The following is a 12924-nucleotide window of genomic DNA, read 5'->3' as shown; positions in this document are numbered from 1 at the left end:
GTCTGCGAGAGGAGAGCCTGGAGATGCCGTGCTCGAGAGGGTCGTCGTCAGAGGAGGAGGAGGTCGATATGGCGTCTTGGGGGATGGGGCCGTCGAGGGCGAAGGAGGAGAGGAGCGACGAGCGCACAGGCTGGGTCGACGCCATGGGGGGGTGTATATAGCTGAAGACGAATAAAGATGAAAATGAAGAGGAAGAAGAAAAAGAAAAAGACGAAATAAAGGAAAAGATAAAGAGAAGGAGAGGGAGAGGATGTGAAAAAGAGAAAGAGAAGAGAAAGAGAAGTGGAGCAAAGGAGTGCGAGCCACGATCGAGCAGAACAAGGCCGAACAGCGACGATGACGTCGGGGCGGGGTCGTGTGACGCAGCTCAGGACTCTTTCATTTTTATGGCATAAATATTAAAGCAAATACTGCATAGGGTTTGCTCACGTGCGGCGTGCTCATCGCTGTATTCTTTGTATTCTCATTCACTGCTCCTGCTCATCTTCTCGCGAGTACATGGTACACGATAGACTTCCTACAATGGGCACAATCGATATATCTCAGAGCGTCCTTACTCCCCCAGCATCGCCTACTTCTACTTCTACGTTTGCCTCTGCCTCTGCCTCGGCAAGCAGGAAACATCGCCGCCAGTCCTCGATCACCCTCCGCCAACTGCCGCCCCAAATCCTGCTCCCTCTCATCAACCGTCCGGCTGAACTCACTGCTCTTCTCAAGCACAATAGCCAGTTCTTTACGCTGCTTGAACGCGCAATTGGCCAGCATGTGTACCACAGTCATCTCTTGCCTCTTTTCGCGGCAGACCGCGCAGAGGTCGACGACCTTTCCCTCCTAGTCGCTGTCCACCGAATGCTCTGCGTCGACAGCGAGTCCTCAAACAGTCTCTGGGCAGAGTTCTGTCGCATTGTGGGATTTGAGGATCCCGATTCATCTCTGCTCCATCTATCTCGCTCTTCATCGCGCAGCTCGGCATCAGATTGCTCATGTCCCGTCTCTGCCATCGATAGTAGCGATGCTTCGGATCCTGTGTCGTTGCGCCGCTACTCTGCTGCATGCATTGTCGAAGACGACGAGAATTAGCATACGACTTGTGTTTTACTTTACAAATCTAACCTATATAACGTGGTGTTTCGGTGCTTTTTGACTCTATGCTGTACATTTTGTGCTTCAGATTGATATTACACTCTTTTCTCTCGTCAATCACTGTTTGGATCAGCAATAAATTCTAATCTCTTTGCTTCTATGCTTACGCATGCGCTCATACTGTAATTCCTTCTAAGATTGGAATTAATGCGTCGATCGCGCTTTGTTACCTGCTGATCTCCTCGCCGCACGCCTTTCTCTGACGTAGCCTCGTTTATGCATATCTCTCACGTGATATGTCACTTGTATTAATCACGTGAATTAACACTCTTCACGTGTAATGATTGTCTTAATCACGTGAGTTATGTACTTCACGTGATACGAATTCTCCACTCTGGTAAGAAACTATGCTCGACTCTTCTCTACTCTACCGCACCTCATCATGTCCTCCTCCTCCTCTGCGTCCAAAAAGCGCGCGAACCTTTGTGTTCCGTAGGTTTTGTGCTTAGATTAATATTGCTATGAATGCATGCTAAGCCGATGATAGATACGTGCCTCTTGCTGTTCCCGCATCCAGCGATGAGATCTCGGGCCTGCTCGCTTCTACATTGCCCATGGTCGCCATGTTCCTTAGGTTCGACTCTACATTCGACTTCTTTATTCTCTGACTATTCTAACAAGTAATTCATAGAAACAAGTATGCATTTAGTGCCGTAATTAATCTGCAAAAAAAAAGCTTTGCTAATTAGTATAGACTCATCGCCTGGTCGGCCGTCCTCGTCTCCGTGCAGTCATGGCTCAACGAGACCGAGAGCTCGCGCTCAGACTCGCAGCCGGGTTGGATCAAGCTCATGTATGTCATCTCAATTATCACTATATTCTTCTCAGACGTCTAACCTGTATTCTTACATACACAGAATGAGTCTTGCTGGTCTTGTCGTCTGCTACATGGACCTCTTCTTTCCTGCCAAGGCATTCGGCGGCGCTTTATCGGGCGTCATTGGGGGCGGCGACTCGTCTGCTGTAACTACGCGTTTATCTATGGCTCCTCGTGCTACTGCCTAGTCCTTCCTTTTTTTTGTTTTTTTTGTTTTTTGATTTGGATATATGATTGCATTTGTACATTACTCTTTTCCTTCAATTAATCAATACACAGTTTTATTAAAAATATATAAATATATGCGTGTACTAAACCTCAATCTGCCCAGCATTCCTGCACAAACCTATCCATCTTCACCTTACGCTTAGAAATTCCAATGATCCACGGATGGCTCAGCATCTGTCTCGGACTCGCACGTTTCTTTGTATCCTTCTCCAGACAGCATGCCAAGAAATGATGAAATGCTTCCGTCCACTCAATCCCGTTCTGCGGCTCATCCTTCAGTTTTGGCGGTGGATTGTGCACTATGTACATCAGTATCTCAATCGGCATTAATGGTGGCTCGCCTTCAGGCGGGAATGGGAATCGGTGATGTGCAACCTCCATTAATGTCAATCCCAGTGACCATATATCGGATGTCACCGAATACGGATGGCCCTGTATTCTCTCAGGCTGTTTACCGTCAGTAAGATAGGTATCAACTAAAATCAAAAGCAGAATCAAATAATTAAAACTTACGGCCATATAATATGATGTTCCCGTAAATGTAGTCGCCAGTGAATTGACAACTTCGCCCGACACCCCAAAATCACATAATTTTACCTGTCCATTGCCATCCAACAGAATATTCTGCGGTTTGATATCTGTCATCCTAATCGTTAGTCTCTTGCGTTTATCAAACAACTAAAAAAGCTTACCTCTGTGTATTATCTTTCGCTCATGCAAATATGATAATCCGCTTAAAACACCTTCAGCTATCTTTCCCAGCACTCGCTCACCAATCCTTCCTCCTCGCGCTTTAACATGCTTATACACTGCATCCAATGACCTGCCAGCGCAATACTCCATGGCAATCGAGATACTAGCGTTCTGCTCATCCACAAATCGTCCATAATACTTGACAATATGCGGCGAGTCACAAGTCTTATTAAATAGCAACTCGCGCAGAATTTGTTTCCGAATATCAGGATTTGGATTCGCCGGAATAGTCTTAAGCGCGAATATCTTATTACCGTACCGTAATCGGCATTTCGTAACACTGCCGCTGGTGCCTTCTCCCAGCTTTGCAATCTCGACAATTTCGTAGTTCGTCGCTACTCGAGCCCATCCGTCTTCATCGAGATCTTCGACATCGGGCTGTACCGCATCAAAAATCTCTGTATCGATATCCATGCTCTCTGTCTGTATCGCCGCCGCTGATGTCGTCGTCGCCGTCATCTGGTTCTGTGCCTGTATTTGCAGCTGCGGCGGGGTATGGTTTTGTAATTGCTGCAAACCTGTATTTAACTGTAAACCCGACCGCGAACTATTATTATTATGATAAAATGACGGTGGCAGTTCCTCGGGCATCGGCTCTGAAAACCCTCCACTCGATGACAAAACGAGCTGCGGCTGCGACTGCGACTGCGACTGCGACTGCTGCTGCTGATTATTATTTGTCGCCGTGGGCAGCAATAACCCTTGTTCATCCATGGTCGCGCCCGAAGTCAGAACTGCGGGGGCAAGACTTGGCGATGTCGGTATTGCGAGTGAGAGCGTCTTTAGCCGCGGTGAGGGACTCACGCTGTCGCCGGGATTGCGGAGTAGTGGCGGCGGGGCATTTATCGACGGCGTGGAATCGTAGTACATAATTCTTCAGTAAGAATATTTAAAAAGCAAGAAAAAGATATATCTCCTTCTTTACAATTCCAGTGCTTGTCGTCCTTGCTTTTCTTTGAGGTTTTGATTTTGCGAAACGCTTTCAGCGCATGACAGGGTGGTTGTAAATAAGATCGTAATTGATCTGCGCTTGTCGGCCAAGAAAAGTAGCTAGTGAAGCGCACGACTCGTAAATACTTATTCAAAAACTATAGCAGAAACAGCTAATATAATCTTGAATAACCAAGTTCAAGAAAGTGTTCATCGGCTGCTCAGCAAAAAGTCACGACGCACCTTGCGGTTTGAACACACGCTCTCTCGAACTTTTGACAAAGCCACTCAAATGCCAACAGCAGAGAGAAAAGAGACAATACTAAAATATCAGCTTCAACGCAGCAATTCAAGAAAGAAAGAAAGAAGGATATAAAGAAAGGAGGGAACGATATTCAGATGCTGGGAAAGTTTCAGGTTGGTGAACTCGGACGTTCGCCCTCATCGGACTCGCTCGCTCTGTTGCTCTTCTCTCCCTTGCACCGCCACTATTTTGCACTGCCCCTTCCTTACACACATTCTACTGATTATATAATCATTGTTGACATTTATTCTCTCTAACCTACTACAATTAAAACACACATAACTAATATTTCATAAAGCCCAAGGTCTCCTTCCATGCAACATGTCCACGCATTTATTCCTAAGCGTGTAAATTCAGAAGCCATTCAAAACAAATCATATCCAACAGCTTTTGTTCTAGAAACACGATACAAGCAGCAGTAAGAAAAGAGAGGGAAAATCGCTCAACTAGTGCATGCCACTTTCAACGAAGTCCAAATCCTTCTGTTTCTACCATCGCCCGTGTAAGTCTTTCTTCTAATTTTTGTCGTGTGGAATATCGATATAAACATAGTTGATTGAAACAAGTATGCGAAATCGGAAATCTACATCCAAAAATTAGTATCGTCATCATTATTCCCTTATCAGTATAACAGCGCTGCAGAAAATAAAAACTCGCAAAACTCGTAAAACTCACCTATCAGAATCATCTCCAAGCTTTGATATTTTAAAAATTAAATTAGCAATTCCCGTAGCCGGAATCCGATCAGAGCCTGTCACAAACGTGAGCAACTTGCGCTGCTCTGGAATCTCCATTCCAGCAAAAAACTCCCAAAACCAGCCAATCACTGGCTCAGTGGCTTCAATATCTGCATTAGACAGTTTTTGATTGTTAGAGTTTCCTGCCCCCCAGCCATCGTAGATTGCTACCGCTCGTAATGCTTCAACATCTAGGCCTTCATCCGATCCGCGAACTAAAAGCTCAATCTCTTCGGGCCTAAAGAGCGTTAATGCATTACCGCCAATAACATGATAAAATCCACGCTTGAACGGCTGGAATTGTCGATTAACCGACGTATCAAATATAAATTGAATATACTTATTCACAAAGTCCTGCCGATTAGCATTTGTCACCGGCTTTTTCTCTCCTCCAGGAACGAGCGGCACTTGAACAATCTGACCATAAATATTGTGATCAGCCACAAAATCACGGCAAAAGACTTCCTCCACGTTGCCGTCAAAGTCTAGCAACTGCTGAAGTCCTTTAGCAAGCGTTGGCTGCAAAATCATCAGATCGGCCATAGTACACTGACAACCCAACAGTTTCTTGAACAAAGCCGGTGGCAATTGGATATCAAGAATTGTAGAATTATACATTGCAAGACCAAGAACAACGCCAACCAGAAAATACTGATCTGAAGTCTCAAACGTCGAATGATTAAACCAGCAATAGTTTGACTCATCGTCATACACAAACATCCCGTTTAATGGATCAAACATTTCACGAACAAGAAGCAAGAACCATTCCTTTCTCAATCCGCCGGCATCAACGCCATCTTCGCCAATAAACTCAATCTTCAGTCCCTTTTTGAGTTCCATTTCATTGCTAGAAATCTGTCGCAGAGAGTCGTCGATAATACAATTACGGCGCACCTTCAATATCAAATGAGGTTGCACTACCCTCTTGTAATTTAGAGTAGAAAAAAAAGCTTCTCGAGCTTTAATCTCCATCTGTCGCCGCGCATCATACTCTAGAATTGTAATCTTCGATCCCATAGACAAATAGAAAGGATATTGACAAAATGTAAACATCGGAGGGACTGCTGTAGCAGGATTATGACCTCCCGATGAGCCTTCTGACGGCGAAGATCTCGCTGCAGCGCCTTGTATTTGCTTCGGCGGGCTGCCTGCAAACGCTAACGCAATTTGCGACGAGGCGGGTGAACTGCCGACCGGCGATCCAAGAGATGGCGGTGGTGCCAATTTGTTAGCCGGAGATGACAACGGAAGGATTCCTTGCTTTTCCCATTTATCAAAATCATGCGTGATATCAATGTAATCAACCATTGTGTTGTAAAAATTTGACGCGGCTGTTTTTGATACTTGGATATTTGCCGCAACTAAGTTTTGGTTAGAAATCAGACAATCTACATACTCGATATTTATAAACTTACAAAACAAAGATAGTGTCCTGGCTGCCGCCCTGATTTTCCAATCTGACCCATAGCTCTCGATCTTAGCACCTCCGTTTCTAGAGGAGCAATACTTTGACAGTCGGTGCGATGTAAAAGAGTTGATTAATTCCACTTTGGCTCTGAAACTTGGCACCGTCAGACGTGCAAACCAGTTTACTAAATAATGATGACAGGTACTATTCAGACTCCCGATAAGTCCGCAGATTCTTTTGAGAATCGTAGAGTGATGCGCAGAATTCGCCTGGCTTCTATGAGAGTACAGAACAGGATTTTCAAGAATTATTAATAGAAATCTTAGGTCAGCCGCCGAGGCTAGGACACGGCCAGGACGCTTTAAAACATTCTCAGAGTATTTGAGGACAAGCCTCATTGGCTCCTGCGAAGGAGATGCAAGAATGATTCGATAGAATAGAGCGACTTGGGAATAATCCAAACCAGTCTCAGAGTATGAGTATGGTTTACCGCTTGAGAAACTGTCGTTGAGCGCATCAGCTGATTGAAATGCAGACGACAATCGCTCTTGAAGCTGCGCTAGGCTTTCCTGTGTATCGAGTTCGGCGTCCCGCAAAGAATGGAGATATTCGGAGTCTATAATAAAATGAGGTTTCGCTTGAAGCGGCACGACATCGTTTGTTGTCTGGCAGACTGTGCATCGAAAGCATGGAACTGTCACGGGATATCTAAGAGAAGAAAGACAGCACATGCACAATCCAGTAGTCTATAGACAGCAATCGCGAATTAGTTCGTCCATAAATAAAAATAGAATAAAAAACAAACAAAAGCTAGCATTCTTACAAGGGTAACCGCTTCTCGTGGATGCATTCGAGGCTCAACTCTCTTTTCAGATTGCAGCGAGGATTCAGAAGAGGTGCTGGCGCTGCCATTAGTGGCATCGGATTCAGACACAGACTTGCTGCCGTCTTTCTTCAACTGACGCGTCAGTGCCTGTGTTATGGTGGCAGGGAATAGATGCGAACGGCCATGCGATCCAGAGGAATGCACGACAGGCCTTTTGGTCGAGCCACTAGCTGGCATTTCGCTAATCGCTGATGTCGTTTGCGAGTTGTGGTGGAGCAGGTCACGAACTCATAAAAACAAATAGGCCTGAGTAGCGATCAGATAATCCACCTCGCTTACCGAACCGACAGAAGACACCGAACGATTCAGAGCTGGAAGCTAGAAACTATCTTCTCTCCTACTAGTCGGCTAAAAAATTGATCCAACTGCAATTCAGTCTGACAGAGCGAAATAGCAGATATTTAGAACTGAAATAAGTCTGTCTGGAGAGTGCGTTGCTATCGCAGTGCTGCGTTATAAAGCTAGATGGATCCAGGCGTCACCCGGGAGAAGTTCACGTGACTTCATTTTCAGAAATCAGCCTCGCATAGTCAAAGACAGCTCCAGGATCTTATAACTCGCGATTATCGGAACCAGCAGAGCCATTGCGATTGAGTCTCTGCTTCTACCAGTACCTGGTTATATAGCCAGTGCTTTTATAACATTTACTTATTTTCCTCTGAGTGGCGTGCGCCAGATCATGGCTCTTCCAAACGCGAACACGGTTCTGATCTTGCCGACGGTATCTTCGGCAAACGTGCCTCAGCTCGCCGTCGACCTTCTCGTGCATTCGCTCAAACTACCTTTTTACTCCCTTCTTGACCATGGCGGACTGCTGTACCCTTTTGCTGGCCCAGCCGAGCGACCTGAAGGTTCGCCGTCGCTTGGTATCTCCTCGTCGCTCGAGATATACCATAGCAGCTCAGTAACATGTATTATACAACGGTCTCCTACTCTTCCAGCCTCTCGAGGTCTTTTCGTTTCTGAGGTTCTGATGAAATTTATTCAACAAAACAAATTCTCGCGTATCCTACTTCTTTCGTCAGCAGATGCATCGAGGCGGCAAGATCCAGACATTACAAAGATCATTCAAATTTCTTTAACTGACCCTTTTTCAACTGGATCGATGACATCCACATTCAGTGATCTGTCAGGAAAAATTGCTCGGCTCTCAGTCGAAAGCTCATCGTCACCACCAGCAAGCGAATCTCCAATCCCTACTCGTATCCCCGGATCCGGAATCACAATCCCATTTCTCCAATCTGCGTTGCAGAATAAGCTTGCCGTTGATGCCTTAGTCATGTATGCCTACGATGGTGATAATATTCCGGACGCTACAAGATTATCAGAGTTGGCATTGGAGACTATTAATGTGCCTTCTCCAGCCAAGTGGGTGCATCCTCTATCTTGGGATGGCGTTTATGGAAAAGAAGTGCAGGTAGGATTAGAGCATGGATTATATGGTTGATTTGTATTTAATGGGCTATGACAAATATATGAATATCGCTTTTTTGCAACTTTAGGGAGTAATCTATATACAAAACTTACTCAATGTCTTTCGTTGCCATCTCTTAACGCTTCATAAATCGGTCTCCTGACCGCAACGCTAACGCCCGGAATTGTGTGCACTTTCAAAGTTGCGCCGCCTTCTGGTACTTTTCCAGAAATTCGAACTTCAAAGAAGCCAAGACCGCGTATCAATATATCCGCCCCGCCTCCATCTACAGAGACCTCAGTTGCTAAAGCAATTCTATCAGCCGTAGACGGATCAACGTGGATAGTAGTGCTTGGATCCTGGTTTCCAATCATTTTTAATGCTTTATCGACACTGCCATTCACGTAAGCTGTGACGTGCCGGCTCTGTCCAATCATGTTCCAAACGACAACATTTACATCAGGCACTTCGACCAAAACAAGACCACCGATATTCAGACATTGACCTGATTTAACAGTGACATGCTCGCGGCCTTTTCGGTTCAGAAATCTTCCTTTTACCAAATGCTTGACCGAGTCTTGCTCTATACTATGCCACATGCTTGTCCCACTATCTTCTACCCCAGGAAGATCAATTAATCGTTTTTCCTTCTTATCAAAAGTGACTTTGTACTCCAGTTTGTTTCTAGTCATTCCTGGCCAGTGACTTTCACCAGGACCGTTAAACGGAATCTTGCTGTCCTTATCTCCAGCTTTGAAATCTTGAAGAAGAGCTCTAATCAGTCGACTCTTTCCGACGTTACTGTATCCGATGAAATACGACTCGCTTCCCAACTTGCGCGCAAGATTTTTGACTCCCCATCCTGATCTAGCAGATACTAAGATAACATCCTGCTTGTCAATCGCATCAGAATGCTCACCAAAAGGGAGAGTCATGCTTTCGACGTACTGAGTAGCAGAACTGAGTACAGTTTCGCTTCCACTCAATCCCAAATTCCAAAGGGATACACCCTGTGTAAAAATGGTTGTGTCTAAAGTGGTAGTGTTCTCGTTCTGAATGATTGTAGCCGACTTGAGTAGTCGTAAAATATAAGGTCGTAACCGTTCTTTAACTTCAGATTTATTCTGCACAAGCAGATCAACGCGATTAATCACGTATAAAACTTTTTGAGGAGTCTTGTTGTATGCCTTTAATAAGGCTGACAATGGCAATAGCGATAAAGGAGCGTCATATGCGTCAATTACGTGGACAACAGTGTAATTGCTTCTTTTTGAGGGCAATTCTCCAAAAATATGCCTGTAATCAACCGGCGAGAGAATATCAGATTTGTTATGATGATGCAGATCGTAGCATCTACTGCAGATTCTTTCAGTCTCCTCGTACTCGTTCCTTTTCCTGTCGAATTTATTTGGAAGAGCGTTCAGTCCTAGAAGAGCCTGATCTTCGGATGACATATTCGTCAAATGCTTATTGAAACTTGAATCAGAGGGCCTAGTAAATTCAACCTGCTCTGAATCTAAAAGTTCTGGTACGAACTTTGATCCGCATGACGGGCAGCTCATCTTAATCGCTGAAGACGGTGCTGTCCATTTTGCGCCAGCAGAGTGGACAGCTCGTAATAATATAGCATTTTGTCCACATATAGGTCTTTTCCGGATCAATGATAATATCCCTACAGCCAGAAAATTCCTAAACTTCTGCATTATCGCATCATAAAGTCAATCTCTGAATTTCCGAGCTTTTGATAAAAGTCAGGGCAGTCAGTAATTTACATAGCTTAGATTCACTGCCAGAATATCAAAAACTTTATGATATGCGAACTCCCAAAGCTTGTCCGGGAATGGTGCACCAAAATAACCGACTCTACGTCAGTGGCAAAGACGATAATAGGAATTTGTAATACGCTACACTCTTTGCTTTTATTGATCAACCACACAAAAACTGCCTTGCCCGCTCTTAGTTTTTCAAAAAATATTTAGCATTACAAATTCATCATCGCTATTACTGATGTATGCTAGATCAGTTGCTGTTGCTGGCCGCGCAGTCTCCCGCGCAGCTATTCGCTCATCGACGAGACGGATGTCGGCTTGGGCGCCGACTTCATCCACCTACAGCAACAATAATCATAGCATACGACCATCTCTAGCCAAAGAAAGTGCTCGTGCATACGTCTATATTCAGCGCCGTACAATGTTCATACAAACAGCTACTACACCAAACGAGCATGCGTTGAAATTTATTCCGTCGTCGCCTATTCTACCAGAGAACTCGCGCACAGTGGAATTTGTGAACGGCAGAGAAGCACACTCATCTCCGCTCGCAAAAAAACTTTTCGCTGTTGATGGTGTGCGATCAGTGATGTTTGGCACGGATTTCATCACAGTTGAGAAAGATGTTGATATGTCTTGGGCCCTGTTGAAGCCAGAGGTGTTCTCCCTGTTGACTGAGTACTTGAGCTCGGGGGCCAGGATCATGCTCGAGGACACCAGTGCCAACGAGGATACTATGCCTCAGGAGGGCGACTCGGAGACAGTTAGCATGATTAAGGAGCTAATTGATACCCGCATCCGACCGGCTATCCAAGAAGATGGCGGCGACGTTGAATATCGTGGATTTACTGATGAAGGGCTGGTCCAGTTGAAGCTACGTGGTGCTTGTCGTACATGCGATAGCTCTGCGGTGACGCTCAAGAATGGAATTGAAGCTATGCTGATGCACTATGTAGATGGTGTCAACGGAATCGAGCAAGTACTTGATCCCGAAGAGGAGATATCTCTACGCGAATTTGAGAAGTTTGAGGCGAAGTTAAAGAGTGAGAGAGGTGAAGCATCGTTGTAATATCTTAAGTGATTTTGAAATGATTTTGCAATGATAGTATACACTATAAAGTAGGGTTTGATAACAGCTCCAAGTAGCGGAGTAGCGGATACACAATAAAGGTTTGTTTTTTCACGTAACTTCTTATGCATTTACCTAGCGTCGCCGGGTTCCTGGCAGCATAATCTAGTATGGCATCACCAACGAAGCTAGTTCAACTCAATATAAGCCACAAGGTTTGAGGAAACATTCAGCCTGCCTGCTCCGTTGGAGTACTGTCGTGCGATAAAATCGCGATGTAGAGAATATAGTAACTTCCTTGAAAATTGCTCTAGCTTCCAGCAACTTCGCTATCGTCATCGCTGCTGTCGGCTTCGTCTTCAAAAAACGCAGCTATCTTCGGTTTCCTAAATTTGGAAGATGACGCGACCGGTTGCCCCAGCTCGATCGAGGGTCTTTCATTCTCCTCAAGAGGCTCAGCCGTACCGTCTGTGGTATCCTTGCCTTCATCCTTCACCTTGCTATTGTTGGAAGTGCCAACTTCATCATCATCATAATCATCCTGCATACTGAAACTAAATGACTCGCCCACGATGCGCTTAAGGTCGTCAATTAGTTCCTCACTCTCGTCCAAGAACTTAGTGTCGTCAAATCTAACTGTTCCTGCTTCGGCATTTGCGATTGCTAAAAGCTTCTCCCTCTTTTGCTTTGCTGCCTCTTTGATTCTGGTCGGTGCTGTTTCCAGGTATATCGCCAAACTGGAAAATAATATGTAAATATGCAAGTTGACATAAATGTAGAAACACCCAACGAAAAAAATTACTCTTTAGCTTGCCTGACACTTTTCATCCGTCTGCCATCTAAATTTCGGAAGCTATCTTTGCTAGTCTCGTCATTTTTAGCACCCCTCCTACGTCTCGCAGCCATCTTGCCTCCCTGGGCTCGCAACTGAGATCCAAAGCCTCCTTTACCTCCACATAAGCGCGCATTGATTCGCAACGATAAAAATGATGTCAAAGTATTGCTAGTAGAGGCTATCGAAGAAAGAGGTGTTAAATCGTCAGTGAAAGGACGACCCGAGGCGAAGGTGAGATATGAGCTGATCGCCACGGACGAGGGCAGACGATCTGAAATCAAGCACAACAGAGACCTCACTGTTGTACTGCCAGATAAGGAATCCAAGCGCAGATGCGGCAGTCCCGGTACAGACAACACAAATACATCGACAGTGTCCATTGCGAACAGAAAGGCGGCAGTTGTAAATAACCTGTCGTGCGCTTCTGCCTATTGAAGTTGCAGGCTCTTGGGATATCCGTCGACTCGTTAGGAGCTGGATAGTATCAGCATCTAAGGGTCTTGTATAGTCACATGATAATTTAACTTTGTGGTTAGGGCTTTTAAGATTGCTGCGAGACAGGAGGACAAAGCCCTTCGTAACCCTACAAAAGGCAGTCACGTTCAAGTACGCGAATCCTCAACGACTGCGA

At 45.1% G+C, this 12924-nt stretch overlaps 8 protein-coding genes across 8 annotated transcripts; 4 read left to right on the top strand and 4 right to left on the bottom strand.

The window, feature by feature from the left end:
- The first annotated feature begins 491 nt into the window (after positions 1-491).
- On the top strand, positions 492-1458 carry V2V93DRAFT_374595 (uncharacterized protein). Its single transcript, XM_066911277.1, has one exon. The coding sequence runs from the start codon at positions 499-501 to the stop codon at positions 1078-1080; it is 582 nt and encodes a 193-aa protein (XP_066763786.1). The 5' UTR covers positions 492-498; the 3' UTR covers positions 1081-1458.
- V2V93DRAFT_374591 (uncharacterized protein) lies at positions 1459-2253 on the top strand. The gene is made up of 5 exons (XM_066911276.1): positions 1459-1575; positions 1631-1717; positions 1775-1780; positions 1838-1936; positions 2001-2253. Exons 1-5 carry the CDS (start codon positions 1526-1528, stop codon positions 2146-2148), a joined length of 390 nt encoding a protein of 129 aa, XP_066763785.1. The 5' UTR covers positions 1459-1525; the 3' UTR covers positions 2149-2253.
- On the bottom strand, positions 2182-4304 carry V2V93DRAFT_374590 (Pkinase-domain-containing protein). The gene is made up of 4 exons (XM_066911275.1): positions 4115-4304; positions 2881-3991; positions 2702-2826; positions 2182-2635 (listed from the first exon to the last, which is right to left on the bottom strand). The coding sequence occupies exons 2-4, from the start codon at positions 3809-3811 to the stop codon at positions 2279-2281; spliced, it is 1413 nt and encodes a 470-aa protein (XP_066763784.1). The 5' UTR covers positions 3812-3991; positions 4115-4304; the 3' UTR covers positions 2182-2278.
- A 542-nt stretch (positions 4305-4846) lies between these two features.
- V2V93DRAFT_327823 (uncharacterized protein) lies at positions 4847-7383 on the bottom strand (the record flags this gene model as incomplete). The annotated part of the gene is made up of 3 exons (XM_066907574.1): positions 4847-6273; positions 6328-7066; positions 7144-7383. The coding sequence occupies 3 exons, from the start codon at positions 7381-7383 to the stop codon at positions 4847-4849; spliced, it is 2406 nt and encodes an 801-aa protein (XP_066763783.1).
- Positions 7384-7764: 381 nt separating this feature from the next.
- V2V93DRAFT_374583 (proteasome assembly chaperone 2) lies at positions 7765-8795 on the top strand. The gene has a single exon (XM_066911274.1). The coding sequence runs from the start codon at positions 7886-7888 to the stop codon at positions 8651-8653; it is 768 nt and encodes a 255-aa protein (XP_066763782.1). The 5' UTR covers positions 7765-7885; the 3' UTR covers positions 8654-8795.
- On the bottom strand, positions 8635-10399 carry V2V93DRAFT_374582 (uncharacterized protein). Its single transcript, XM_066911273.1, has one exon. It carries the CDS (start codon positions 10321-10323, stop codon positions 8734-8736), a length of 1590 nt encoding a protein of 529 aa, XP_066763781.1. The 5' UTR covers positions 10324-10399; the 3' UTR covers positions 8635-8733.
- A 132-nt stretch (positions 10400-10531) lies between these two features.
- On the top strand, positions 10532-11577 carry V2V93DRAFT_374581 (scaffold protein Nfu/NifU N terminal-domain-containing protein). Its single transcript, XM_066911272.1, has one exon. It carries the CDS (start codon positions 10628-10630, stop codon positions 11456-11458), a length of 831 nt encoding a protein of 276 aa, XP_066763780.1. The 5' UTR covers positions 10532-10627; the 3' UTR covers positions 11459-11577.
- On the bottom strand, positions 11433-12734 carry V2V93DRAFT_374579 (telomere stability and silencing-domain-containing protein). Its single transcript, XM_066911271.1, has 2 exons — positions 12261-12734; positions 11433-12195 (listed from the first exon to the last, which is right to left on the bottom strand). The coding sequence occupies exons 1-2, from the start codon at positions 12671-12673 to the stop codon at positions 11769-11771; spliced, it is 840 nt and encodes a 279-aa protein (XP_066763779.1). The 5' UTR covers positions 12674-12734; the 3' UTR covers positions 11433-11768.
- Between the last annotated feature and the right edge of the window lie 190 nt (positions 12735-12924).

Source organism: Kockiozyma suomiensis (genome assembly GCF_038497685.1).
Source record: "Kockiozyma suomiensis strain NRRL Y-17356 unplaced genomic scaffold V2V93scaffold_14, whole genome shotgun sequence".
In the NCBI taxonomy this organism is placed as follows: Eukaryota; Fungi; Ascomycota; class Lipomycetes; order Lipomycetales; family Lipomycetaceae; genus Kockiozyma; species Kockiozyma suomiensis.
This window is presented reverse-complemented; position numbering and strand designations above follow the sequence as displayed.